At 43.5% G+C, this 26,000-nt stretch overlaps 1 protein-coding gene and 1 long non-coding RNA gene across 4 annotated transcripts in view; both read left to right on the top strand.

The window, feature by feature from the left end:
* The window catches only part of cdh19 (cadherin 19, type 2), an 84,827-nt gene that overhangs the window by 16,989 nt on the left and 41,838 nt on the right, over window positions 1-26,000 (top strand). For all 3 annotated transcript variants that reach the window (XM_083529916.1, XM_083529914.1, XM_083529915.1), the window contains 4 exons: window positions 2,318-2,612; window positions 9,464-9,583; window positions 10,104-10,271; window positions 24,932-25,119. In XM_083529916.1, coding sequence (XP_083386042.1) covers window positions 2,318-2,612; window positions 9,464-9,583; window positions 10,104-10,271; window positions 24,932-25,119 — 771 coding nt within the window. The remainder of the gene's footprint in view (window positions 1-2,317; window positions 2,613-9,463; window positions 9,584-10,103; window positions 10,272-24,931; window positions 25,120-26,000) is intronic.
* Window positions 4,181-5,553, top strand: LOC310719891. Its single transcript, XR_014531586.1, has 3 exons — window positions 4,181-4,587; window positions 4,813-4,967; window positions 5,363-5,553. It is a non-coding gene; the product is annotated as an uncharacterized lncRNA (long non-coding RNA).

The raw sequence follows: 26,000 nt of genomic DNA, 5'->3' as shown, positions 1-26,000 counted from the left end.
GTGAAACACAATTTGTGCAATCTACAGTGAGCAACTGTGTTGTGGTCATTAAAGACTTTACACACTTGTGGTCTCTTTACATTTGGTTTGCGATGCACAACTGCCCTGGAGGACTGTGTGTTACATGTCAGCGCTATCTCCAGCATAATTAGTATCCTATCCATCGTGTTACTTTCACATGTTGCATGATCAGGCTCAACTGAACTCCCAGGAGCCCTAACAACTTGGTGGTGTACCACTCAAATCATTACTGACAGCACTAGCTTTTTGTTGCAAGAACTGACACTCATATAATTTGCGGTTTCTTACAAATTCATCCAAACGATCCTGTACCTCTGCAGCGGTCCATTCACGCTGTGGTTTGCTAAAAAACATAATTGAGAGATCTTTATCAGGACAATTACGTATGAACATAACAACAATCTCCATGTCCCAATTTTGCAATGTTCTGCCTTTACTTTTAAGATGCTGTTTAGCTAGGTCAGCAGCTTTGTTTAATCTAATCCAAAAATCAAAAGGGCCTTCATTTTGATATGGCTTAGTAGCGTAAAAGTCAGCCAGGGGAAGACCTGTGGATATAACACCCCCGAAGTGTTGTTTAAGGATACGGAATACCATATCTACATCACCATTCCTAGAGACTGAGACACTGTTGCGCAACCATGTATGAATAACATCCCTTGCCCGGCCCATCAATTTGTTTATGATCTCATCAATGCATTATTGTTTGGAATAATTGCCTTTTTCAAGGTAGGTCTTTGGCAAATATTCCCATTTAAAGATTGAACACTTATCTGAATTGTCACCACGAAAGTATGGTGGCTCTTTACCACTTTTCAGCACAAGCTTTATCTTTGAAGCATCAATAATGGTGGTAGCACACGGATCCACAGGTGAGCACCTCTGACAATCGTAACAAAAGTTGGAGGTAGGTATCTGATTGTTAAGAAACAAGCTAGATTTAATCGACTGACTGATATCAGAGCTCAGTTGTTTTACCTGTTTATTAGATAGTGCTACAGTAGGTTCTAATAAACTAATTTCAAGTGGTGGTATGTCATAAGATGCTGGAGTAGAAAACCGTACTCTATTAGCATCAAAATCAATGTCTTCCCAGGAGTACATAAACCACTAAATATCAAAACCCCTCTGCCTCCCCCAAAATGGTAGGCACCAAAATCACTATCTTTGTTAGAATGCATCATAAATTAACATACAAAAAAAAGAATTGCATTCAAAACTGAATAAATGATATTGCACTTTTGCAATATTAACTTTACAACTCTAATAAATCAATCAATTGCTTAAAACATTTGAGGCACTATCAAATCAAATCAATGTACACTTAAAACGTCTTTAATTTTGAAGACATGAGTACTGTTACCTTAGTCCATGCCACCCCTCGGTGAAGCGAAAAGCAATGAAGTCCGACGTATTCTAGTCTGTGCAGCAACCTCTGGAGTTCGGGAGCCGCTGAACAATTGCACGGGTCACGGCACCAGTGTAACCATATGCTTCTGTGGTCTGCGTTGTGTTGAACACGGCAAAAAACAACAGGAGAGCGCCAGATTTGGTCTGCATAGAGAATGTATATTTATATACAGATTGACATAACAGCTTCAGCTCACACATCAGTAACACTCTTCCGTTCGCGAGAGAGAAGGAAAAACGAAAAGAAAAACAAAAGGAAAAGCAGTAACTCCATACACAAACTTATACAAAGGAGCATATGAAACGCAACAATATTGATTTCAAATATGGTTTGTCAATGCATACCTGCATAGAAAATGTATTTTTATATACAGATTGTCACAACAGCTTCAGCTCACACATCAGTAACACTGTCAACAAAAATAACATCCCAAAGTGCATAAATTGTCTGTGTTTAAATTATTTTTAACCAATTCAAGCCGTTAATCTGTAGCATGGAACACAGCATACCTCTTCCGTTCGGGAGAGAGAAGGAAAAGACCGCTAAGAGAGCGATCAGCAGATATGGCTATCAGGACTGAATCACTTTGTTGTTAAAGGGGGGGGGGGGGGGGTTTGAGATGCATAAACAAGAAAATCTATTGAAATAAAACTATTTCAACCTTGTTACAAGTGCATAAAAGACTAGTGCATAAAAGATAAACTTGTGTGAAAGACTAACAGCTTTCTTGAAATGCTACTTGTCTAATCACAATTATTGGACTGAAATTAACTGTTCTTTACTGTGTTATTTAATAGTATAATAGTAATTATGTTAATATAGATACATTTTCATTACTACAATATTATCTCTAATTATAAGTACTATTTCATTACTTTTACTTAGCTAAAAACAACCTACGACACAGAAGTCCATGCCATCAAGTATTCCCTGTCTGGAGAGGGAGCAGGAGAGATCTTTAACATTGACGAGTTCACTGGTGAAATCCATATTCATAAGACTTTGGACAGGGAACAGAAGGCATTTTACATGCTCCATGCTGAAGCTGTTGATCGCAAAAGTGGCCAGCCATTGGAGCCTGAGTCAGAATTCATCATCAAAGTCCTGGATATCAATGACAATGCTCCACAGTTCATAAATGAACCCTACACATCCAGTATTCCTGAAATGAGTCCAATAGGTACAGTATAATCTAATTTACTATTAAAAATAAATAACATTTAGATATATTCTGTCTTACAATATCACATTACAGCTACGAATGTGTATCTATGTGGACATAAAAAGTAGAAAAATCATGAAATGGGGTGTGTGGGTTATAGCACTGAATTATAATGTACAAAATGGTACATACACAAGAGAACTATTTAACAAATGGGAATATAGGAAAGGACATTTAATTAGTTTCTACTGTAGAGTAAAAACATTTGACAGTTTCAGGTTTAATGTTAATGTTATTGTTAAATGATTTTAGACCACACAAAACAACAAGTTGTGATGGTTTTCCAGGCTTTTCCCCAGCCTCTTTCAAATTTTGTTTTGTTGCACCGGGTTTCCCCCTTCACGCTTGCTGCGTGATAAATTGCTTGATTAATTTGGCTTCATCTTTCTGTAAAATGTTAGAAAATGTTTCTATTCCAGAGGCAGCAGCACAAGCCCAAGCTAAGACAATCCTGCAATCCTGAAAAGTCCTCTCAAAGGTCAAGACCAAACTTCTTTTCACACTTGGTGATCTACAACAATTTTCCCTGCTCCCCTCACAACAGTTCACGCCCCCCCATCCAACATTGCTTTTTCCGAGTATTCAAGAAGCTTAAGAAATCTAGACCCTCCCACATACACATACACACACACACACACACACACACACACACACACACACACACACACACACACACACACACACCTATCTGGCACTCCTGACCATGTTAAGAGACATTTAGAGATGCAAGATTTTGGATGGATGGATGGATAGATACATACATACATACATATATACATACATACATACATACAGTGGGGCCACCTATTGTGCAAGTTCTCCCACTTAAAAAGATGAGAGAGGCCTGTAATGTTTCACTTACATTTCAATTACACTTCAAGGATGAGAGACAAAATGAGAAAAAAAAAAATCCAGAAAATCACTGTCATATTTTTAAAGAAATTATTTTTCTAATTATGGTGGAAAATAAGTATTTGGTCTCTGTTAGATTTTTATCATGCCCAAAACGAAACTTAATTCATGGAGAGATTTTCCATACGACCTGTGATGCTCCGTAGTGCCTTTCTGAATTCAGGGAAGAAGAAATACACAGCACACAGAATGTGGCAAAATGTTCCTCTTCAGTTTATTGCAGGTGGCAGACACGTATTTATACACACAGGATGATACAGTCCACGCACACACACACGAACACGCACACACAAAAGGCTGACCTAAAGTGTTTTCCTGTTTAGACAAGAGGATAGATATACCAGCCCGAGATTTGTGAGCCCAGATAAGACTCTCTGTTTACCTTACAGACTAACATCGTAAATATCCTATAGACACTGAACGGACAAAGAAATGTGTGTGAGATAGTGTGAAAAAGTTTTAACACTAACAGTCACCTACAAAAAAAGCAAGGTTTCTGGCTCTCACAGACCTGTAACTTCTTCTTTAAGAGGCTCCTCTGTCCTCCACTTGTTACCTGTATTAATGGCACCTGTTTGAACTCGTTATCAGCATAAAAGACCACAACCTCAAACAGTCAGACTCCAAACTCCACTATGGCCAAGACCGAAGAGCTGTCAAAGGACACCAGAAACAAAATTGTAGACCTGCACCAGGCTGGGAAGACTGAATCTGCAATAGGTAAGCAGCTTGGTGTGGAGAAATCAACTGTGGGAGCAATTATTAGAAAATGGAAGACATACAAGACCACTGATAAGCTCCCTCGATCGGGGCTCCACGCAAGATTTCACCCTGTGGGGTCAAAATGATCACAAGAACGGTGAGCAAAAATCCCAGAACCACACGGGGGGACCTAGTGAATGACCTGCAGAGAGCTGGGACCAAAGTAACAAAGGCTACCATCGGTAACACACTATGCCACCAGGGACTCAAATCCTTCAGTGCCAGACGTGTCCCCCTGCTTAAGCCAGTACATGTCCGGGCCCGTCTGAAGTTTGCTAGAGAGCATTTGGATGATCCAGAAGAGGATTGGGAGAATGTCATATGGTCAGATGTAACCAAAATATTACTTTTACACAACTTTACACAACTTGTCATGTTTGGAGGAAAAGTAATGCTGAGTTGCATCCAAAGAACACCATACTTACTGTGAAGCAAGGGGGTGGAAACATCATGCTTTGGGGCTGCTTTTCTGCAAAGGGACCAGGACGACTGATCCGTGTAAAGGAAAGAATGAATGGGGCCATGTATCGTAAGATTTTGAGTGAAAACCTTCTTCCATCAACAAGGGCATTGAAGATGAAACATGGCTGGGTCTTTCAGCATGACAATGATCCCAAACACACCGCCCGGGCAACGAAGGTATGGCTTCGCAAGAAGCATTTGAAGGTCCAGGAGTGGCCTAGCCAGTCTCCAGATCTCAACCCCATAGAAAATCTTTGGAGGGAGATCTGGAGACTGGCTAGGCCACTAACAACTCAACTTGTCGTGTTTGGAGGAAAAGTAATGCTGAGTTGCATCCAAAGAACACCATACCTACTGTGAAGCAAGGGGGTGGAAACATCATGCTTTGGGGCTGTTTTTCTGCAAAGGGACCAGGATGACTGATCCATGTAAAGTAAAGAATGAATGGGGCCATGTATTGTGAGATTTTGAGTGAAAACCTCCCATCATCAGCAAGGGCATTGAAGATGAAACATGGCTGGGTCTTTCAGCATGACAATGATCCCAAACACACCACCCGGGCAATGAAGGAGTGGCTTCGCAAGAAGCATTTGAAGGTCCTGGAGTGGCCTAGCCAGTCTCCAGATCTTAACCCCATAGAAAATCTTTGGAGGGAGTTGGAAATCCGTGTTGCCCAGTGACAGCCCCAAAACATCACTGCTCTAGAGGAGATCTGCATGGAGGAATGGGCCAAACTACCAGCAACAGTGTGTAAAAACCTTGGGGAAACTTACAAAAAATGTTTGATCTCTGTCTTTGCCAACAAAGAGGATATAAAACAGTATTGAGATGAACTTTTGTTATTGACCAAATACTTATTATCCACCGTAATTTGCAAATAGATTCTTTAAAAATCAGACAATGTGATTTTCAGGATTTCTTTTTTCTCATTTTGTCTCTCATAATTGAAGTGTACCTATGATAAAAAAATTACAGGCCTCTCTCATCTTTTTAAGTGGGAGAACTTGCACAATTAGTGGCTGACTAAATACTTTTTTGCCCCACTGTATATTGATTGATTGATTGATTGATTGATTTGTTCGGGACTGGTCGTTGTCCTGAGTAGTGTTGCTTCCCCTGAACCTCGTGCTCTCCCACAAACATATTTAGACTACAATGGAGAACCATATATTGCACACTAATACAGTCACCAGAGATTAAATTGAAAAAGTTAAACAGAATCACAAATTAAACACCTTATTAGCTCTTAAAAAAAGTTTAACCTTTTCCAGAAAAACACGTTTACATGCTTACTAGGTGACAAACTTTGGATTGGCAACCTACAGATGCATGATCAGATTAATATCTGGTAATTTCTAAGTCAGTCCTAAACTATTTTAGCAGACTGTTAAAATTAAGTACAGTTCAGATACATAATCATAATTCTTGAGTTGCTTACTTCAAGTATATTGAGGCTGTTCATGTGGAACTATCCTCAGCAGCACAAAGTAGTCTCGAATTCAAGAGAACTCCATCCAGAGGTAGAGCATCAAGATAAATCAGGCAAATGCAAAAAGACTTAGGGGCAGGAACACTGGTCACTTGTATCTCAGAAACATGTTAACTAAAGAGAGAGAGAGAGAGAGAGAGAGAGAAAGAGAGAGAGAGAGAGAGAGAGAGAGAGAGAGAGAGAAAGAGAGTACAGGGAAAGAGAAATAAGGATTATTAAGTATACATATTGTTACATAAAGGTTAAAGACAAAGTATCATTGGCCAAGTACGGACTCCAGCAAGACAAAGCCAGATGGAAACACAGATATGAGGGATCACTTGTATAGGCCCTGCCACACCACTGTCAACAAACTTGAGTGAACACGTTAGAGTGGGGGGCCGACAGCATACAAAATTTCAACAAAAACATTTTATATACAGTACATGATCCCATGCTATATACTGAACCTTTTAATTTAAGTGGGGTTGATGGATCATAACGTAACAAAGGTTCACTTAAATACATCAGCACAAGACTATTCAGTGGTTTATATGTCAGTAGTAGTACTTTTTTTTATTAGTTTAAGATTTAATTTGGAGCCAATGTAGACTGATTAAGATAGGGGTGATGTGACCATATTTTCTGGTTCTGGAAAGGACTCTTACTGCTGCATTCTGGGCTAACTAAAGCTTACTAATGAACTTACTTGAATTTCCAGTCAATAAGTCATTACAATAGTCTAATCGAGATGCAACAAAAGTAAAAAACATTTACTACTGGTTACTAGGGCATGATAAACAAGCATCATTAAGAAAAATTGTTTTCTTGGCCATATATTGTGATTAACAATTGAAAGGACATCTTATTGTTAGGTCATGAATTGCATTTAATAATATGAAGATATACATACTTTATTTGTAATTTAGTAATTTTAGAGCAAACTGTTGATAATAAGGATCATGAAATGTGACAATCCATTTTTACATAAGATATATATATCCACATCAAAGTGCCCCTGATTGAAAATGAACAGTGGTCCAAGAAGCTATCCATGTCAGTTAAGAACAACAGTTAACCTGCACTACCACTGCTGCAGATATCAAATGTAATAAAATTACAAAGATTACAGACCAGTGGCTGTAACATCCCACATCATAAAGACCATGGAGGGATCCGTCCTCCATACAGATCAAATCCAGTTTGCATACCAACAAAAACTGGGAGTTAAGGATGCCATTATTTACCTGCTAAACCGGATGCACTCACACCATCAGGCCAGCACTTCTGGGTGAAAAGCTGACAGTGATGCAGGTTGATGCCTTCCTTGTGTCTTAGATAGTAGACTGCCTGACTGGAAGGCCTCAGTTTGTGCATTTACAACACTGTGTGTCAGAAAAAGTGATCAGCAATACTTGGGCTACCAGACAGAGTCTTGCCATCTTCTTGCCAAGTTCTTAAATCACTCTGCAATAGTGGGATTTATCGGTGACAGTGATGAGAAGAAGTACAGGACAGTGGTGGAAAATGTTTTCACATGGTGTGAGGACAACTTTCTACATCTTAATTTGGACCTGAGAAAGAGAAAGGCACCTATAAATCCTGTCTTTAATCGTGGCATTGGTGTGGAGATGGTGGAGGATTACAAATACCTGGGGGGTTTGCATAGACAAAACTAGAATATACGAAGAACACTGAGGGGCTCTACAGTAAGGCCCAGAGCCGCCTCTATTTTTTTTGAGGAGACTGGGGTCCCTCAACATCTGCAAGGCAATACTGAAGATGTTTTATGAGACTGTTGTGGCCAATGCACTCCTGTATGCTGTGGCATTCTGGGGAAGCAGGCTTAGAGTGGCAGACACTAACAGACTTAACAAACTGATCTGCAAGGCCAGCAATGATGTTGAGGAGGAGCTTGACTATTTGACAATAGTGTCTGAAAGGAGGATGCTGTCCAAAGTACATTCCATCTTGGATAACTCCTCCCATCCACTACATAAAACACTGGAAAGTTTAAGAAGTATGTTCAGTGACAGACTCATACTGTCAGTGATAGTACTGAAAGGACCCAAAATGCAAAATTAAGCAATCTTTAATGGAAGTAGCAATAATAGAAAGATATCGACTGTTCGAAAACTTATGAACACTTCTATAGGGTAATATAGGAGAAGCAGGATAAAACCACTAACAGTCCATAGTCTGAATATAGGCAAACAGATCAATAAAGGGCAGACAGAATCAGATCCAATAACAGTTCCAAGTTCAGAGCCGACAGACAATGTGGGAAGAGCAAAAACACAGTCTGATAAACAGTCCTTACTTCCAGATACTGGTAAACAGGGCAATGTACTGTAGAACAGAGGCAGAGACAGAATTCGAAACAACAGTCCTTTGTTAAAAAAAACAGAGAACACAGCAATGCAGGCAGAGGGAAAACAGAATCCATGAGAGCTTCCAAAGTCCAAACAGTGTAACCAGGGTAAACCAGGAAGAACATGGATTAGAGACAGGGTTTGGGACCAAGAAAAAGTGCAGGCGAAAAAGGAAGAATAATCTCAGGGACACCGACCCGTAAGTGCACGTTGCAAAACCGGAAACATGCACCACAAACCGGAAAAAGAAGATTCTGACAGATACAACTTTGTTGCATCATAGAGTGCCACAGGAAAAATATTTCTGCCTGCGACTATCAAACTATATAACTCCTCCCTCTGAGTGTTACACAGATGCTCCACATTGTAGATGTTATACGATATAGATAATATGGATATAGTTCAAATTATATATTTTTGCCACACAAATTTTTAATACCTTGGGCAATTATGTGCAATAATTTCAGTGCAATAATAATAATTAGTTCCCTATGGGATCTATAAATGTTTCTGATTCTAAATACTAGTGCAAGTTTTATTTTGCAATCTGTGGAATTTTTCATCATCTTTTTTTGTTTTAACAGATAAACCGTTAACTCTGCTGTGTCACCCATGACATTAATTAAATTTAATTCAACTAATTTTTATTTGTATAGAGCTTTTAACAATGAACATTGTCTCAAAGCATCTTTACACAAATAATGTGGTAATAAAAAATCAATATGTTCTTTATAAGTAAGTTTGTCACTGATGAGCAAGCCCGCATTATATTCCCCTGAATTCTTTTTTTTTTTACCACTGAGTGTGAGTACACCATCTCCTTCTCTGAATAGGGACAACAGTGGTTCAAGTGACAGCAATAGACGCAGATGACCCCTTGATTGGAAATAATGCCAAACTTATCTACTCCATTCTGCAAGGAGAGCCCTATTTCTCAGTGGAGCCAAAAACGGGTAGTTACTGCATTATATTTATTTGTTATATCACACAACCCCCTTTACATAGTAAATATTCTATATGTATATGCCTTCTTCTTATTTTGGCTTCTCCTATTAGGGGTTGCCACAGCAGATCATCCATCTCTATACCCCCCTGTCCTTTACATCTGCCTCTTTAAAAACAACTACCTGCATGTCTTCCCTCATCGCATCCATAAACCTCCTTGGTCCTCCTCTTTTCCTCCTTCCTGGCGGCTCCATCCTCAGCAGTCTCCTACCGATAGAACCCATGTCCCTCCTCTGCACATGTCCAAACCATCTCAATCTAGCCTCCCTCACCTTGTCTCCAAAATGTCCTACATGCTCTGTCCCTCTAATAAACTCATTTCTAATCCATCCTTGTCACTCTCAACGAAAACCTCAACATCTTTTTCTACCTCCAGCTCCTGCCTTTTAGTCAAAAAATTCTATATGTGTAATTATTTTGAATTATTAAATTTCACATTTGACTTAAAAGATGATGTCTTATTTTCAGGAATAGTAGTGACATCTTGGCCAAACATTGACAGAGAAGCAAATGAGAATTACCTTGTTGTAATTCAAGTGAAAGACATGCTTGGAAATACTGGAGGCTACAGTGCTACAACAACAGTGACCATCAACCTTACTGATGTTAATGACAATGGACCTACTTTTCAACATAGTGAGTAAAAAAATTACTAACTGATGGATTTTTAAAGCTTAGACACTGGACATGTACCTGTAACAAATAGTCGGGATGCATACTTATTTATTTAGGTTATTTCAGGATTGTCTGTTACTGAACAGCAGGATCAAAAATGATTGTTAGAGACAACCGTTCCACAATCTATATTCATAAACCTTATAGAAACAAGTTTTACAAAGAGAGAAAAAAAAACATTGGACTTTGTCATGTCAGCTAATTTCTTTGTTTCCTAAAAGATGTTTTTAATATTATATATCTAAATATATATATATATATATATATATATATATGTGTGTGTCTGTCCAAGACGGCGCTCGGAGTGTACATATCACCTAGCGCTAATGCTAAGGAAGCGCTCAGTGTACTCTACGGGACCATTAGCGAACTTCAAAACACACACCCTGACGGATTGTTTATAGGCGCCGGAGATTTTAATCACGCAAATCTCAGGACTGTGCTTCCCAAATTCTATCAGAATGTGGACTTTGCAACCAGAGGAGAAAACACGCTGGATGTTGTTTACACAAACATCCGGGGCGCATACCGGGCGAAGCCCTGCCCCCACCTCGGGTACTCAGACCACATCTCTGTTATGTTGATCCCAGCATACAGACCACTAAGCAGGCGTTCAAGACCAGCTCGAAAACAAGTGAGAACCTGGCCAGCAGGATCCATGTCTGCTCTCCAGGACTGTTTTGAATGCACTGACTGGGACATGTTTAGGGAAGCTGCAACCAATGGCGATTTCATCAACTTGGAGGAGTACACGTCAACAGTGACCAGCTACATCGGCAAGTGCATTGACGACGTGACTATCTCCAAGACCATCACCACACGCTCCAACCAGAAGCAATGGATGACCGCCAAGGTGCGTGCGCTGCTAAAAACAAGAGACTCTGCCTTCAGAGCAAGGGACAAGACAGCTTTAAAAACAGCAAGGGCCAAACTGTCCCGTGCCATCAGAGAGGCGAAGCGCGCACACGCCAAGAGAATCCATGGCCACTTCCAGGACAGCGGAGACACCCGGCACATGTGGCAGGGCAGCCAGGCTCTATGCAGAGTTAACCCACGGAAGTCTGCTGGACCAGACAACATTCCTGGCAGAGTGCTCAGGGAATGTGCAGAACAGCTAGCGGATGTCCTTACCGACATCTTCAACATCTCCCTGAGCAGTGCCACTGTTCCCACGTGCCTCAAGACGACGACCATCATTCCTGTGCCGAAGAAGTTTTCTGTCTCCTGCCTCAATGACTATCGTCCCGTTGCACTCACACCCATCATGATAAAGTGCTTCAAGAGGCTCGTCATGAGTCAAGTCAAGTCAAGTTTATTTGTATAGCGCTTTTCACAACAGACATTGTCTCAAAGCAGCTTTACACAAATCAACAGTGAAGGTGAATGGTGTGAATTTGTCCCTGATGAGCAAGCCGTGGCGACTGTGGCAAGGAAAAACTCCCTTAGATGTTATGAGGAAGAAACCTTGAGAGGAACCGGACTCAAAAGGGGAACCCATCCTCATTTGGGCGACATCAAGAGTTTGATCATAAATCTTTCAACAATACAGAACACTGGAGAGTGAGAACTAACATGATTACTGGAGTATAAGATTATAAGTGATGTTCTTTCTGCAGTCTTATACAGTCTATATGGTTAGTAGCTCCTAGTTTTATAAGCTCAGCATTTGTGATCATCACAGATTCAGCATCAGCTTCTCCATGCCAGAGCCTTTAAACACTCCAGGAGGTCCAATGTCAAACTCCACACATGTAGCGGGATCCAAATGGCACTGGTACGTCTCTAGATGTTCGGGATAGTTCGGGATGTTTGCGTGTTCGGCATCTACTTCTTCAAAGGTCCGTAATCATCACGAGGTGGGAGGTGACTGGAGCTGGCCAAACCTCAGGGTGTCTCGGGATGGGGAGAGAAAGAGAAGCAGTGGAGAGGAATTAGTGTAGCTGCTGTTCATGATATTATACAGCACAAGTTGATAATGTGCATGTGATCAGATGTTCTGGAGCACAAAGTTATGATATGTGATGTGTGTTAGGTGTAGGCTTTGCTAAAAAGATATGTTTTTAATCTGCACTTAAACTGGGTGAGTGTGTCTGAACCCCGAACACTGTCAGGAAGACTATTCCAGAGTTTAGGAGCTAAATGTGAAAATGCTCTAGTCCTTTAGTGGACTTTGCTATTCTAGGAACTACTAGAAGCCCAGAGTTTTGAGATCTCAGGGAGCGTGGCGGATTGTAGCGTGTTAAAAGACTGGATAGATACATAGGAGCCAAACCATTTAGTGCTTTATAAGTGAGAAGTAATAGTTTGTAGTCTGTTCGAAACTTAACAGGAAGCCAATGTAGGGACGATAGGATTGGGGTTATGTGATCATATTTTCTTGACCTTGTGAGAACTCTGGCTGCTTCTGCATCGGATATAGACAACATGTTTCTTAACTTAGAAATATTTCTAAGGTGAAAGAAGGCTGTTGTTGTAACTTGGTTGATATGATATTTGAAAGACAAGTTGCTGTCTAAAATAACTCCCAGGTCTTTTACCGTTGAACTAGTGGTTACAGAACATCCGTCTAAATGCAGGTTGAGATGCTGGAGCTTCTGTATACTAGTTTTTGGGCCGATGAGCAAAATCTCAGTCTTATCAGAATTTAAAAGTAGAAAGTTGTGGGTCATCCAATCTCTTATTTCCTTAACACACTCAGTTATCCGAGTTAATTGAGCTGTATCGCCTGGTTTAGATGAGATATATAGCTGAGTATCATCAGCATAACAATGGAAGCTAATTCCATGCCTTCTAATAATATTTCCTAACGGAAGCATGTATATTGTGAAGAGCAGGGGTCCTAGAACTGAACCTTGCGGCACACCATAATTTACTTGCATTAGCCTGGATAGCTCTACATTTAAATCTACGAAATGGTAACGATCGCACAGGTAGGTTTTATACCAGCTTAATGCCTGTCCCTGGATGACGATGTAATTTTGTAAGCGATCTAGGAGGAGATCATGGTCTATAGTGTCGAATGCAGCACTAAGATCTAGTAGAACCAACAACGAGATGAAGCCTTGGTCTGAAGCTAAAAACAGGTCATTAGTGAATGAGGCACATAAAGACCCAGCTCCCACCCGCACTGGACCCCATGCAGTTCGCATATCGTCCAAACCGCTCCACGGACGATGCCATCTCCACAACCCTCCATTTGGCCCTCACCCATCTGGATAACAAGGACTCTTATGTAAGGATGCTGTTCATAGACTTCAGTTCAGCATTCAACACAGTTATTCCTCAGCACCTGATCGAGAAGCTGAGCTTACTGGGCCCGAACACCTCCCTCTGCAACTGGATCCTGGACTTCCTGACTAAAAGACCTCAGTCAGTACGGATCGGGAACAGAATCTCCAGCACCACCACACTGAGCACTGGAGCCCCTCAGGGCTGTGTGCTCAGTCCACTGCTGTTCACTCTGCTGACTCACCACTGTGCACCAACGCACAGCTTGAATCATATCATCAAGTTTGCCGATAAAACGACCATGGTGGGTCTCATCAGCAAGAACGACGAGTCAGCATACAGAGAGGAGGTGCAACGGTTAACAGCCTGGTGTGTAGCCAACAACCTGTCTCTGAACGTCGACAAACTAAAGAGATGGTTGTTGACTTCAGGAGAACACAGAGTGACCATTCTCCACTGATCATCGATGGATCCTCAGTGGAGATCGTCAAGAGCACCAAATTCCTTGGTGTTCATCTGGCGGACAACCTCACCTGGTCACTTAACACCAGCTCCATCAGCAAGAAAGCCCAGCAGTGTCTCTACTTCCTGAGAAGGCTGAGGAAAGCTCATCTCTCTCCCCGTATCCTGACCATGTTCTACAGAGGGACCATTGAGAGCATCTTGAGCAGCTGCATCACTGCCTGGTTTGGGAACTGCACCGTCTCGGATCGCAAGACCCTACAGAGGATAGTGAGGACAGCTGAGAAGATCATCGGAGTCTCTCTCCCCTCTATCATGGACATTTACACCACACGCTGCATCCGCAAAGCACACAGCATTGTGGACGATCACACACACCCGTCACACACACTCTTTACACTCCTACCATCAGGGAAACGGTTCCGAAGCATTTGGGCCGTCACATCAAGACTGTGCAACAGTTTTTTCCCGCAAGCCATCAGGCTCTTCAACAAACATCTGAACTGAACTCTCTCACATACACACACACACACACACACACACACACACACACACAACTGTTTGACTGATTTGTACAACCGGAGTCAACACACATCATACACTTCGGACTCAACACACATCATACACTTCGCACACCCAGGTTTCAGCACTATTCACACCTTTCATTATCGCAAAATGTTTACATGCTGTTTGTTGCCGATCTTCCGGGACTTGCTCTTTTTGCACAATATTCTGTCCAAATCCTTTGGTCACTGTTCAGTTCATTTTGATTGCTGCTATTGTTGAATTGCACAATTCTGTTTAAATTTTTCTGCTATTGTAGAATTGCAGTCCTAAGTATACAGACCCTTTGCTGTGACACTCATATATTTAACTCAGGTGCTTTCCATTTCTTCTGATCATCCTTGAGATGGTTCTACACCTTCATTTGAGTCCAGCTGTGTTTGATTATACTGATTGGACTTGATTAGGAAAGCCACACACCTGTCTATATAAGACCTTCCAGATCACAATGCATGTCAGAGCAAATGAGAATCATGAGGTCAAAGGAACTGCCTGAAGAGCTCAGAGACAGAATTGTGGCAAGGCACAGATCTGGCCAAGGTTGCAAAAATATTTCTGCTGCACTTAAGGTTCCTAAGAGCACAGTGGCCTCCATAATCCTCAAATGTAAGCAATTTGGGACGACCAGAACCCTTCCTAGAGCTGGCCGTCCGGCCAAATTGAGCTATCGGGGGAGAAGAGCCTTGGTGAGAGAGGTAAAGAAGAACCCAAAGATCACTGTGGCTGAGCTCCAGAGATGCAGTCAGGAGATGGGAGAAAGTTGTAGAAAGTCAACCATCACTGCAGCCCTCCACCAGTCGGGGCTTTATGGCAGAGTGGCCCGACGGAAGCCTCTCCTCAGTGTAAGACACATGAAAGCCCGCATGGAGTTTGCTAAAAAACACCTGAAGGACTCCAAGATGGTGAGAAATAAGATTCTCCGGTCTGATGAGACCAAAATAGAACGTTTTGGCCTTAATTCTAAGCGGTATGTGTGGAGAAAACCAGGCACTGCTCATCACCTGTCCAATACAGTCCCAACAGTGAAGCATGGTGGTGGCATCATCATGCTGTGGGGGTGTTTTTCAGCTGCAGGGACAGGACGACTGGTTGCAATCTAGGGAAAGATGAATGCGGCCAAGTACAGGGATATCCTGGACAAAAACCTTCTCCAGAGTGCTCTGGACCTCAGACTGGGCCGAAGGTTTACCTTCCAACAAGACAATGACCCTAAGCACACAGCTAAAATAACGAAGGAGTGGCTTCACAACAACTCCGTGACTGTTCTTGAATGGCCCAGCCAGAGCCCTGACTTAAACCCAATTGAGCATCTCTGGAGAGACCTAAAAATGGCTGTCCACCAACGTTTACCATCCAACCTGACAGAACTGGAGAGGATCTGCAAGGAGGAATGGCAGAGGATCCCCAAATCCAGGTGTGAAAGACTTGTTGCATCTTTCCCAAAAAGACTCCTGGCTGTATTAGATCAAAAGGGGGCTTCTACTAAATACTGAGCAAAGGGTCTGAATACTTAGGACCATGTGATATTTCAGTTTTTCTTTTTTAATAAATCTGCAACAATGTCAACAATTCTGTGTTTTTCTGTCAGTATGGGGTGCTATGTGTACATTCATGAGGAAGAAGAATGAACCTAAATGATTTTAGCAAATGGCTGCAATATAACAAATAGTGAAACATTTAAGGGGTTCTGAATACTTTTCGTACCCACTGTATATACACAGGTAGTCGTCGACTTACGACCACGATTGGGACAGACAGACCGGTCGTAACACGATTTGGTCGTAAGTAGAGTAGGCTATATGTACAGTACTGTGAAATGATGCCAGAAGCTGGTACGCACTGCCGTACGCTGCGTTTGTGGTCGTACGCTAGCGATTGTGGTCGTAAAGTCGAATGGTCGTAAGTTGCATAGGTCGTAAGTCGACGACTACCTGTGTGTGTGTTTGTGTAATATATATATATATATATATATATATATATATATATATATATATATATATATATATATATATATATATATATATATATATATATATAAATTTTTTAAATCAGTTTCAGTACTTAAAAATCAGGCAAAAATTCATTTCAACTAATATTTACACAAAAAATCAATAAGCAAGAGGGCATTACTTACTCCTGTAATATTACTCACTTCTGTTACTCTTTACGTACAGTGGAACATGTGAAGTAAATTGTTCCACTAGGGGTGAATGTCCTTCTTGCCAAAGTGTCTGTTAAAATTATTGTTTAAACAATGAATACCTTTGAATGTCTATTACAGGTCGAGCCCTGGGTTTCACTTGTTACATTTGTAAATTTTTTTATTTTTATAATTCAACCTTTTTTATTGTTCAACAGTCCAAACTTTAAAGTACATCAACATCAACAAGGCATTTAGTAATCATCTTTGCTATTACACATTCAGCCATTAGTCACTATCAGTGGAATACAATTATGATTACTTACAATGGACATGGAAATTAAACAGTTGTTAATCAGTCCCACTTATTCAAACCATTTTTATATGTTGCCAGAAATTATCCCACGTTTTTCTTCATGCCTCCCTCACTATGCAGTCTCCCCAACATGTTCTCGTACGAAGCAATTTCAATCATCCCATCAGTATAATAATATCTATGTACTACTTTGTAATGAATGAATCTTCCCCTAGCTTCCCTTATGTTCTTACCCACATTAGATATGATGTACAGCCAATCGTTTTCATGGATATCTATCCCAAAGTCCTTTTGCCAAATAGTCCTCAGGTTCTCACAGGTATCTGCATTTAAAAAATCAAGCATTGTTTTGTAACACAAAGAAGCCGTCTGAACTACATGCGGCAAATAAAGATAGGCATAAACAGGGTTCCCTTTCAGGAACTCGAGCTGCGTCGAAACGCTATGGGAACGCCCCTGCGTGACCACGCTCTGAACCACGTGTGAAATCTAGCCAATAGGCAAGCCGTGACGTCAGGTAAACCAGGAAGCTACAAGATGGCTGTGCGGTGGTAGCGACATTAGCTTCTGCTCGTTCAGGTAAGCGCTTTGAGTGTGTTATCTGTGCAGTCATGAGCTTATATGCAGGCAGAATTCCGTCTGCGTGTTTCCTGCTTGCCCCGATTCATTTCGGGGGGGGTGACACGCATCCGATGTGTTGTTTGCTTAGCTTAGGAGCGTGCTTAGTCGCCTCCCGAGGGTATCGGTTGTTAGCATTTTAGCCATGCGGCTATCCCGGCTGCTAGCCGAGCTCCCGTCCCCCGGGGATTGCGCTCGTTTGGAAACGGTTCTTTTCCCGGTGCGTGTGATGCGGTGCTCCGTATTCTTCCTCCGAGGTGGGAGAATTTCGGAGAGCGCTCTCCGAGGTGGGCGCTCTCTCTCTCTCTCTCGAGGCTTCGGCTCTCGATGGTATCGGCTGTTGGCATTAGCCGTGTGGCTATGCGCTCTCGGCTGCTAGCCGAGCTCCCGTTCCCCGGGGAGAGCGCTCGTTTGGAATCGGTTCTTTTCCCAGTGTGTGTGACGCGGTGCTCCGTATTTCTTCCTCCGAGGTGGATGAAATTTCGGGAAATTAGGGGAAGCATGCCTGGCGGCTGCTTCTTCTCCCGGTGCGGGCGGCGCAGCATTGCATGTCTCTCTCTCCAAGGAGGATGAGATGATGGATGCTAGCGAGCCTGCGGACTCCTTACAGCCTGTGCTGTATATGGGGCTCCTTGAGGTTGTGGCGCGGGCCGGATTTAGCTTGGATTTAGCTTGGCCGGTCGTGTGGCAGATGCAGCGCGCACCCAGTGAGCTGGTTGTGCGTTTCCTGCGCCCTGTGTCACAGCCTCAGCGCCTTCCCTGATCTGCGCACCGAGGTGTCTGCGTCCTGGGAGGCCCGTGTGCGCACGTGCTTTTCCGATGTTCTTTCGCTGTGCGCGAATGTTGTTGGAGCGAAGTGGCGTGGCTACGGGACGATGCTGCTTGTGGTAGAGACACTAGCTAGCTATCTCTCAGTGTTGCATCTGTGACGGCTATCGGTTTGCCTACTTAAAGCCGCTTGGCTCTGGTGGGTAGGGCTACGCGGCAGGTCAGGCTACGGGTTGCTTCCACACAATGGGTCTGTTGCAGGCATACCGGGCTGGCCTGGTAAGCGGTTAACTCCCTTATTCGTTGCGGATGGGGGTTAATCCGCTGCCTCTCAGGGGGCTTCAACGGCCGTAGTGCGCTGCTCCTGCCGTTCGGGTTCAGGAGGACTGTCTGCTAGCCCTGCCACGGGTCGTGTTTAGGGCGCAGCGTTCTCCAGCGGTTTGCTCCCCGTATTCCGCCCGTATGGTCGCTGCGGATGGGGGGGGATCCTCCGCCTCTCAGGAGGTGTAGTCGGCTGCAGTGCACCGCTCCAGCCACTCTGAGTGGGTCAGGGGCCAGCCCCGAGGGGTTGGTTCTCCCTGTGGAGACTTTCTGTCAGTCTGGAGGGCTGCCTGGAGTCTCTCGGGGGTCCTGCGTACTGTGGAGAAGGGCTGCGCGATTCGGTTCGCGTCTTCTCCTCCCCGGTTTAAGGGGGTGTGTCCCACCCTGGTGGGACCCGTGCAGGCTCTGGTCCTGGGACAGGTGGTGCGTGCTCTCCTGAGGAAACGGGCCATCGAGGTGCTTCCCTCCTCCTTGTTCAGATAGTCAGGCTGCTACAGCCCGTGCTTCGTTGTTCCGAAGAAGGACGGTGGGTTGCATCCCATTCTGGATCTCCACTCCTTGAACCACTCACTTTTGAGGCTCGGGTTCAGGTTTCTCGTTTAGAGAGGTCGGGTCTCAGGTCGAGTCCAAGGACTGATTTGTCATACGTTAGATCTGGAGGTTGCATGCTCCCATGCAGCACACGGGAGGTTCCTGGTGTTGCTTTCGGGGCGAAGCTTACCAATATCGGTCCTTCTGTTCGGCCTAGCACTCTCACCCCGTGCCTTCACAGAGTGCGTGAACTGGATCTCCACTGACCCCGCTGCGGCTTCAGGGCATCCGCATTTTGTATTATATCGACGATTGGTTGATGTTGGCTCTTTAGAGCGCCAGGCGGTTCGGCATTGAGATGCTGTTCTCGCCTGCATGAAGGTACTGGGGTTCAGACTGAAACGCCGGGTAAAGTGTACTTTTCCCCAACGCGGAGAACCGCTTTCTCGGCGTGGTGTGGGACTCGGCCGGGTTACGGGCACGGTCTCCCGCCTGGTTTGTAGTCATCCTCACTGCAGTCAGGAGGGTAGGAGCAGGCCAGCCAGTCACTGTGAGGCAGTTCCAGAGGCTGCTGGGTCTCATGTCGGCAGCGTCCAGTGTTTTTCCACTCGGCCTTCTCTGCATGTGGCCCCTCCAGTGGTGGCTCCGGGGCAGGAGGGTTCTCCCCCTGAGGGGGTCTGTATCGTACCATCGAGGTCTCACGGTGTGCCTTTTGAGCCTTGGTTGCATGGTAGGACCCTACGTTCTATCCCGAGGCCCCGTTTTAGGGACTCCTTGTCGTCGCGTAACGCTAATGACGGACGCTTCCCTCACGGGGTAGGGGGGGGCGGTCATGAGTGGCCACTCCGCCCGGGGTCTGTGGAGCGGCCCACGTCTCTTGTGGCACATAGGTTGCCGGAAGATGCTGGCAGTGTTGTTGGGGTTACAACACTTTCTCCCAGTCCTTAGAGGTCGCTATGTGTTGGTCTGCGCGGACAATACTGCGGTGGTCTCGTACATCTACCACCAGGGGGGCCTCCGGTCTCGCCCTTGCAAACAGCTGGCGCAGGGGGTCCTCTTGTGGTCCCAGGACGAACTCCTCTCATTTAGAGCCGTTTACGTCCCGGGACGGTTGGATGTCTGAGCAGACGCCCTGTCGAGACAGTGGCTGCCATGGGACGGTCTTGGCCGAGGCTACGCCTGTACGCCTTTCCCCCCAGTCGCGCTGCTCTCAGGAGTTCTGGTATAAGTTCACCGGGAGGAAGTCTTTTCCTCCTGGTGGCACCTCGATGGCGGGCGGAACCCTGGTTCACCCCCGCCCGGGGTTGTGGAGGCTGTGGCCCCTAAGGGGGCACAGTTCATAGCGGCTGTTCTCTCTACCGAGGTTGTAGAGGCCCTTCTTCACTCCAGAGCTCCCTCCACGTCGTATGCCGCACGATGGCGACTGTTCGCGTCACGGTGTGAGCACCATGACTTGGACCCAGTTAACTGCCCGGTCGGTTCAGTTCTGGTGTTTTTGCAGGTACAGTTTGCCGCAGGGTTAACCCCTTCGACCCTGAGGGTTTCCGTGTTCACTGGGTAGGTCCCATTGGTGACACGTTTCCTCCGCAGCGCCCGGAGGCTGTGGCCCGGGACGCGACTCAGGGGCCTGTCTGGGTCTTGGCAGTTGCCTCGTCCCGCCTGGAGTTGCCCCCTGGCATGGCCAGGGTGTTTCCTTACACGCTGGGTGCTCCCACACGATGTGTCGTGTTACAGGCATTCTGCCCTCCTCTGTTTATAGCCCCTGACCAGGGGTTACGAGACCCGGCTGTGTCCAGTGCGAGCACTGGGTGCTTATCTCCACAGGACGAGTCCTTGGAGGTGGTGGGTGCAGTTGTTTGGCTGCGAGTCCTGGTCCCCGCTCCAATCGCGGTCAGGGCTCGCTCCGCCGGAGTGTGGCGGCCTCTGCGGCCGGATCCACTGGAGTGTCACTCCGGGACGTCTGTGACGCTGCGGGTTAGTCCACCCCGCTGACCTTTGTCTGGTTTTATGGCCTTGACCTCAGAGCCACCCCGGGCTCCTCTGTATTGCGTGCTGGTGCCGAGGCCCTCACTCTTTCGGCAGGGTCTGCTCAGTGTGGCGTGATTGGACACTCGTTCCCATAGCGTTTTTGACGCAGCTCGAGTTCCTGAAGGGGAACGTCTCTAGGTTACGAACGTAACCCTAGTTTCCCGAAGGAACGAGACGCTGCGTCTCCGTGCCACACTCCCTGCATCCCTGTGGCGCTTACCTTCTCTCTTTGCAGAAGCTAATGTCGCTACCACCGCACAGCCATCTTGTAGCTTCCTGGTTTACGCGACGTCACCTGTCTATGACGTCACGGCTTGCCTATTGGATAGATTTCACACGTGGTTCAGAGCGTGGTCACGCAGGGGCGTTCCCATAGCGTTTCGACGCAGCGTCTCGTTTCTTCGGGGAACTAGGGTTACGTTCGTAACCTAGAGACGTTATCACTCGTATTAGATTTGCTCTTGACACAGTGTCTAATCTGCAGATACCTCCAAAAATTATATATATATATATATATAATCAAATATTATATTTTCCCACCAATTCAGAGTATGACATAAAAATTCTATTTTCACACAAATCACCAATTACAGTTACCCCTTTAAGATGCCATTGTTCCCAAAACACACTTGCTTTACCTATGCAAAATTCTGGATTTTTCCATAGTAATGCATACGACTGTCTATAATGTGATGTCTTGCACAGTTTATGAATTTTGTTCCAAACATGTCTTGAGTGCATTGTCATTGGATTTGAGTCCCATTTAGCTTCAGAGCATTGTGAAAGAACGTTAATGGGATGAAATGGTGAGGCCAGTTTCTGTTCTATCTTGATCCAGTCCAACTCAGAATCTGTCTTGTCCCAATGCTTAGCTCTCACATCAGGTAATCCAAGGCCCCCCTTGTCCCTTGGGGAAGTCAATTTACTCATTTTAATCCTCTGTCTTTTTCCATCCCATAAAAAGTCCTTAAAAAGACATAAAATACATTGTTTAAATTTGAGCGCCTCATTATCTGTTACATGACTTTCTTGCACAAATGCAACATCTACACGTTTATGTTTGAGATACGACAGAACCTTTTTTCTTTTCATTGGACTTCCACACCCGTTAATATTCCATGTTATAAACCTGATGTGACTACCTATGCACGATATAAATTAATCGCACATTTCTGTGCGTGTAACCAGATATGTTGGATGACTGCCCCCTGTTGGGGAATGGTATACTAACCCGTGGTGTACAGTCACTCAAACTTAACAAACGACAGTTGAACATTTCAAAACACCAAAACTTCCTTCAGCAAAACGCTATTGCTCCCCAGAAAGTAACAAATTATCAAACCCCCTACCCAAAGCTTAACAACAAACAAAATTAAAAGAAGAGACAACAAAAAAAGAATGGCCATACCAAACAACGAGGACCGTCGTAGTCCAAACAACTCGAGACTGGGGTCCGTGAGGTGCCGAATCAGCTATCCAGCCCTGCCTTGGCTGTCAAAACTGTTCCGAGACAAACCACACACCGCACCTGACTAATTTGCTTCACTTCGGCGATCTTGTAAAGAGTATTTGGTCCCATCATTCTGTCGCACCGCAATGTCCTTTGACGAACCGCTCTGCATCCACACTCGATGTAAACACCTTACTTCTCCCTTGCCATGTAAAACGAAGAGAGGCTGGATATGCCAGTGTATATTTCACGTTGACGCCCCTCAGCATCCTCCGCGAAGCGGTGAATTCCCTTCGTTTTCTGGCTAACTCTCTTGACATGTCGGGGAAGAATGAAATCCGACATCCCTCCTATTCGGTCATTCCGTTTTCTCTGGCCGCTTGTAATACCTTCTCCCTGGCTGACGACCGTAGAAACTTGATCAAGACAATTCTCGGCGGCTGATCTGTACTGGGCTTGGAAGCGGGAGCGTGATGTGCCCTCTCAATTTCGAACTCTCCATCCGGGATCAATACCCAGTCATTCCGATAAGATTTTATACACGCACTTGACCATTACACCTGCCTCCAGCTCTTCTTTCAGGCGATCATCCTCACGTTGTTGCGGCGGCTTCTGTTTTCTAGATCTTCAATTCGGTTCCACATAACTTCCACAAGTTTATCATGCCGCTCGCCGTCACCGACGAGCTTCGAGGTGACGTCTTTCATATTAGAGATGCGGCCCTACACTTCGTCCAGCCTTTCTCGTATCGCATGCACAGAGATTTTAAGGTCAGTAACAACCTCTTTGATTGACGACACATCCGTCGCTACTCCTTGCAAAGTAGAGCTCATTTTGCAGATAATAGGTTTTCCATCTTTGAACCTTGTTCAATCGGCTGGGGTGATGGCGACTCGTGTGCCGGCAAAGTCTGCCTGGTTGTCATGCGGCTCGTCATTGTTCCCTTGAAATATTTAGATGTGGACGTTGACATTTGCGGTCCAGACCACTTTTTTTTTTTATTCACAAGTGTTTAATCACCAGGGACACTAACTTCGAGAAATACACGTGGAGTAAATACGTTCGAATAAATTGAAAATATGGGTTGGCCTAGGGAGCTACACAACTATGCTGCCATCTTCCTCGGCAGTCCCACGTGACTCCTCTACATTTGTTAATTACAATTATTTCTCACTGCATAGGAGACCACTGTGATGCAGTGTTCTGTTGTACAGGTTTTTTTTTTTATATAACATTGGTCTCTATAGCTGTGGCAATATAATGGTAGTATTAAGAAGTGGATTGATTTTAAGTAGAACACCACTGAAAGCACTGAAATGCATGTCTCCCCACAGATTAATTTAGCAGAAGTTAGTTTTTGAGGTGAAAGAGAACTATTAATGTTAACTATATTAATGTTATTTTTTCTTTAATTCGAAGTTTGGAAAAATCCTATGTTGTTTACAGATATGCATTAATCAAGAGGTAACCAAGAGACGGCACTTGGACAGTTTATACTAAGCTATAAGCTTAGCTCTATTATTGAATGAATACTTAAATAGCTCATACATAGACTTGCATGTCATCTACTGTCTGAAGTTAACACCTTAATTCGTTTATTCATTTATTTGTTTGTTTATTTATTCATTTTCAATAATTATCCTGATTCTAAAGCATAGATCTGCAAATGAATATACTATACACAAATTCCCCCATAAGCACATTGACAACTCATGCAGGAAGTAACAAAAATCCAGATCAACATCTTCGTCCAGGCCTGCCTCTGGATAGTGTTCTCTTAATTTGGAGGCAACTCTGTGCAGCTAGGGACGGTTTCTCATCAATGCCTTGGGTGGTTCCATGAAATTCCAGAGTAAGAACGGGAGCTTTGAGGATGGATTTGGACTGTAGTTAATGTCAACAGTCTGCTACATTGACTCAGGACTACAGTTTGCTTCTGATTACCATCACAGTACCCTGCAACAACCTCTCAAGGTTTCTTCCTTATGCCATCTCAGGGAGTTTTTCCTTGCAGTTATAAAGAACATATTCATTTTTATCACCACATTATCTGTGTAAAGCTGCTTTGAGACAATATTCATTGTTAAAAGTGCTATACAAATAAAAATGAATTGATTCAAATTATATAATTAAATGCCTAATGCTCTTCAAATGTTTTCATTGGGTCATCATATATTCCTTTCTTACAATTGCAGACCTGTACACATTTGCTATAGTGGAATCAACTCCACTTGGCACAACAATTGGTAGGGTAATGGCAGAGGATGCTGATGTTGGTGTGAATGCCAAGATGAATTATACTATTGATGACCTGGAGGAAAGTGCCACTTTCAGGGTCAAGACCGACCCTGCCACACAGGAAGGTATAGTGATACTAGCCAAAGTAAGTACATTTCCCTATCTTATTCACATTTATGCGAATAAAGAAAGTACACCTGTCTTCAATTATATAATTAAATTTTATTGTTCCAACTTTATCAACAATATAAACAACCAATTTTAATATGCAGTCATAAAGTAAACCAACATTAAGAACAAAAGTGGGAAATGATTTGTACCTTACTTACCACAATCATTAATTATTAGTACTTATTTTTCCCTTGCTAGTTTCTTGATGCTGGTTAAGGTTTTTGGAAGGTAGTAAGCATCAAAAAGCCCTGTTAACTAAACACATACAATTGTAAGAGGGTTTATGTATTTTTTTCTCATGGCTAAAATTTATTTGCACCATGTTATTTAAAAATGTTCACATTTATTAACATTCATATAGAATTTGATGTTAATATGTATTTTTAAGTAAAATATTTTTAGATACATTTTAAGGACTTTTAGAGGTTAATTTATCCCAAGGGCACTATATTGTTATGGTAATAACCTGCATTTGCCTAGCATTTGGATGTGGCTAATTATTGTTTTAGGAGCTAATAAGAATTCAAATGTGTTATTTATACTACAATACCTGTTCCATAGTTTAAAAGTTTAATCTTTTAATAATAAATAATTAAAAGCTATTAAACTAAACACTAATTTTTTCACCACCAACTTGTATTCCTGAACTCAAAAATATTTAAGTTCTTGTAATCTTAAATAGGATGAATACCAGTGTGTTCAAAGTGTTTTCAGATCTCCTAATTATTTTTAAAGGTTTATTGATTTAATGCTAGAGATTTAATTTCAAATAGATTCAATATTTTTCTGTGCTGTCAATCTATCAGTAATTGTTATGAGGTGGAAGCACATACAGTTTCAAATTGTAATGTACTG

This window comes from Silurus aristotelis, assembly GCF_946808225.1.
Source record: "Silurus aristotelis genome assembly, chromosome: 25".
Classification (NCBI taxonomy): Eukaryota; Metazoa; Chordata; class Actinopteri; order Siluriformes; family Siluridae; genus Silurus; species Silurus aristotelis.
Note: the sequence above shows the minus strand (reverse complement) of the source record. Positions and strands in the feature narration are given on the sequence as shown.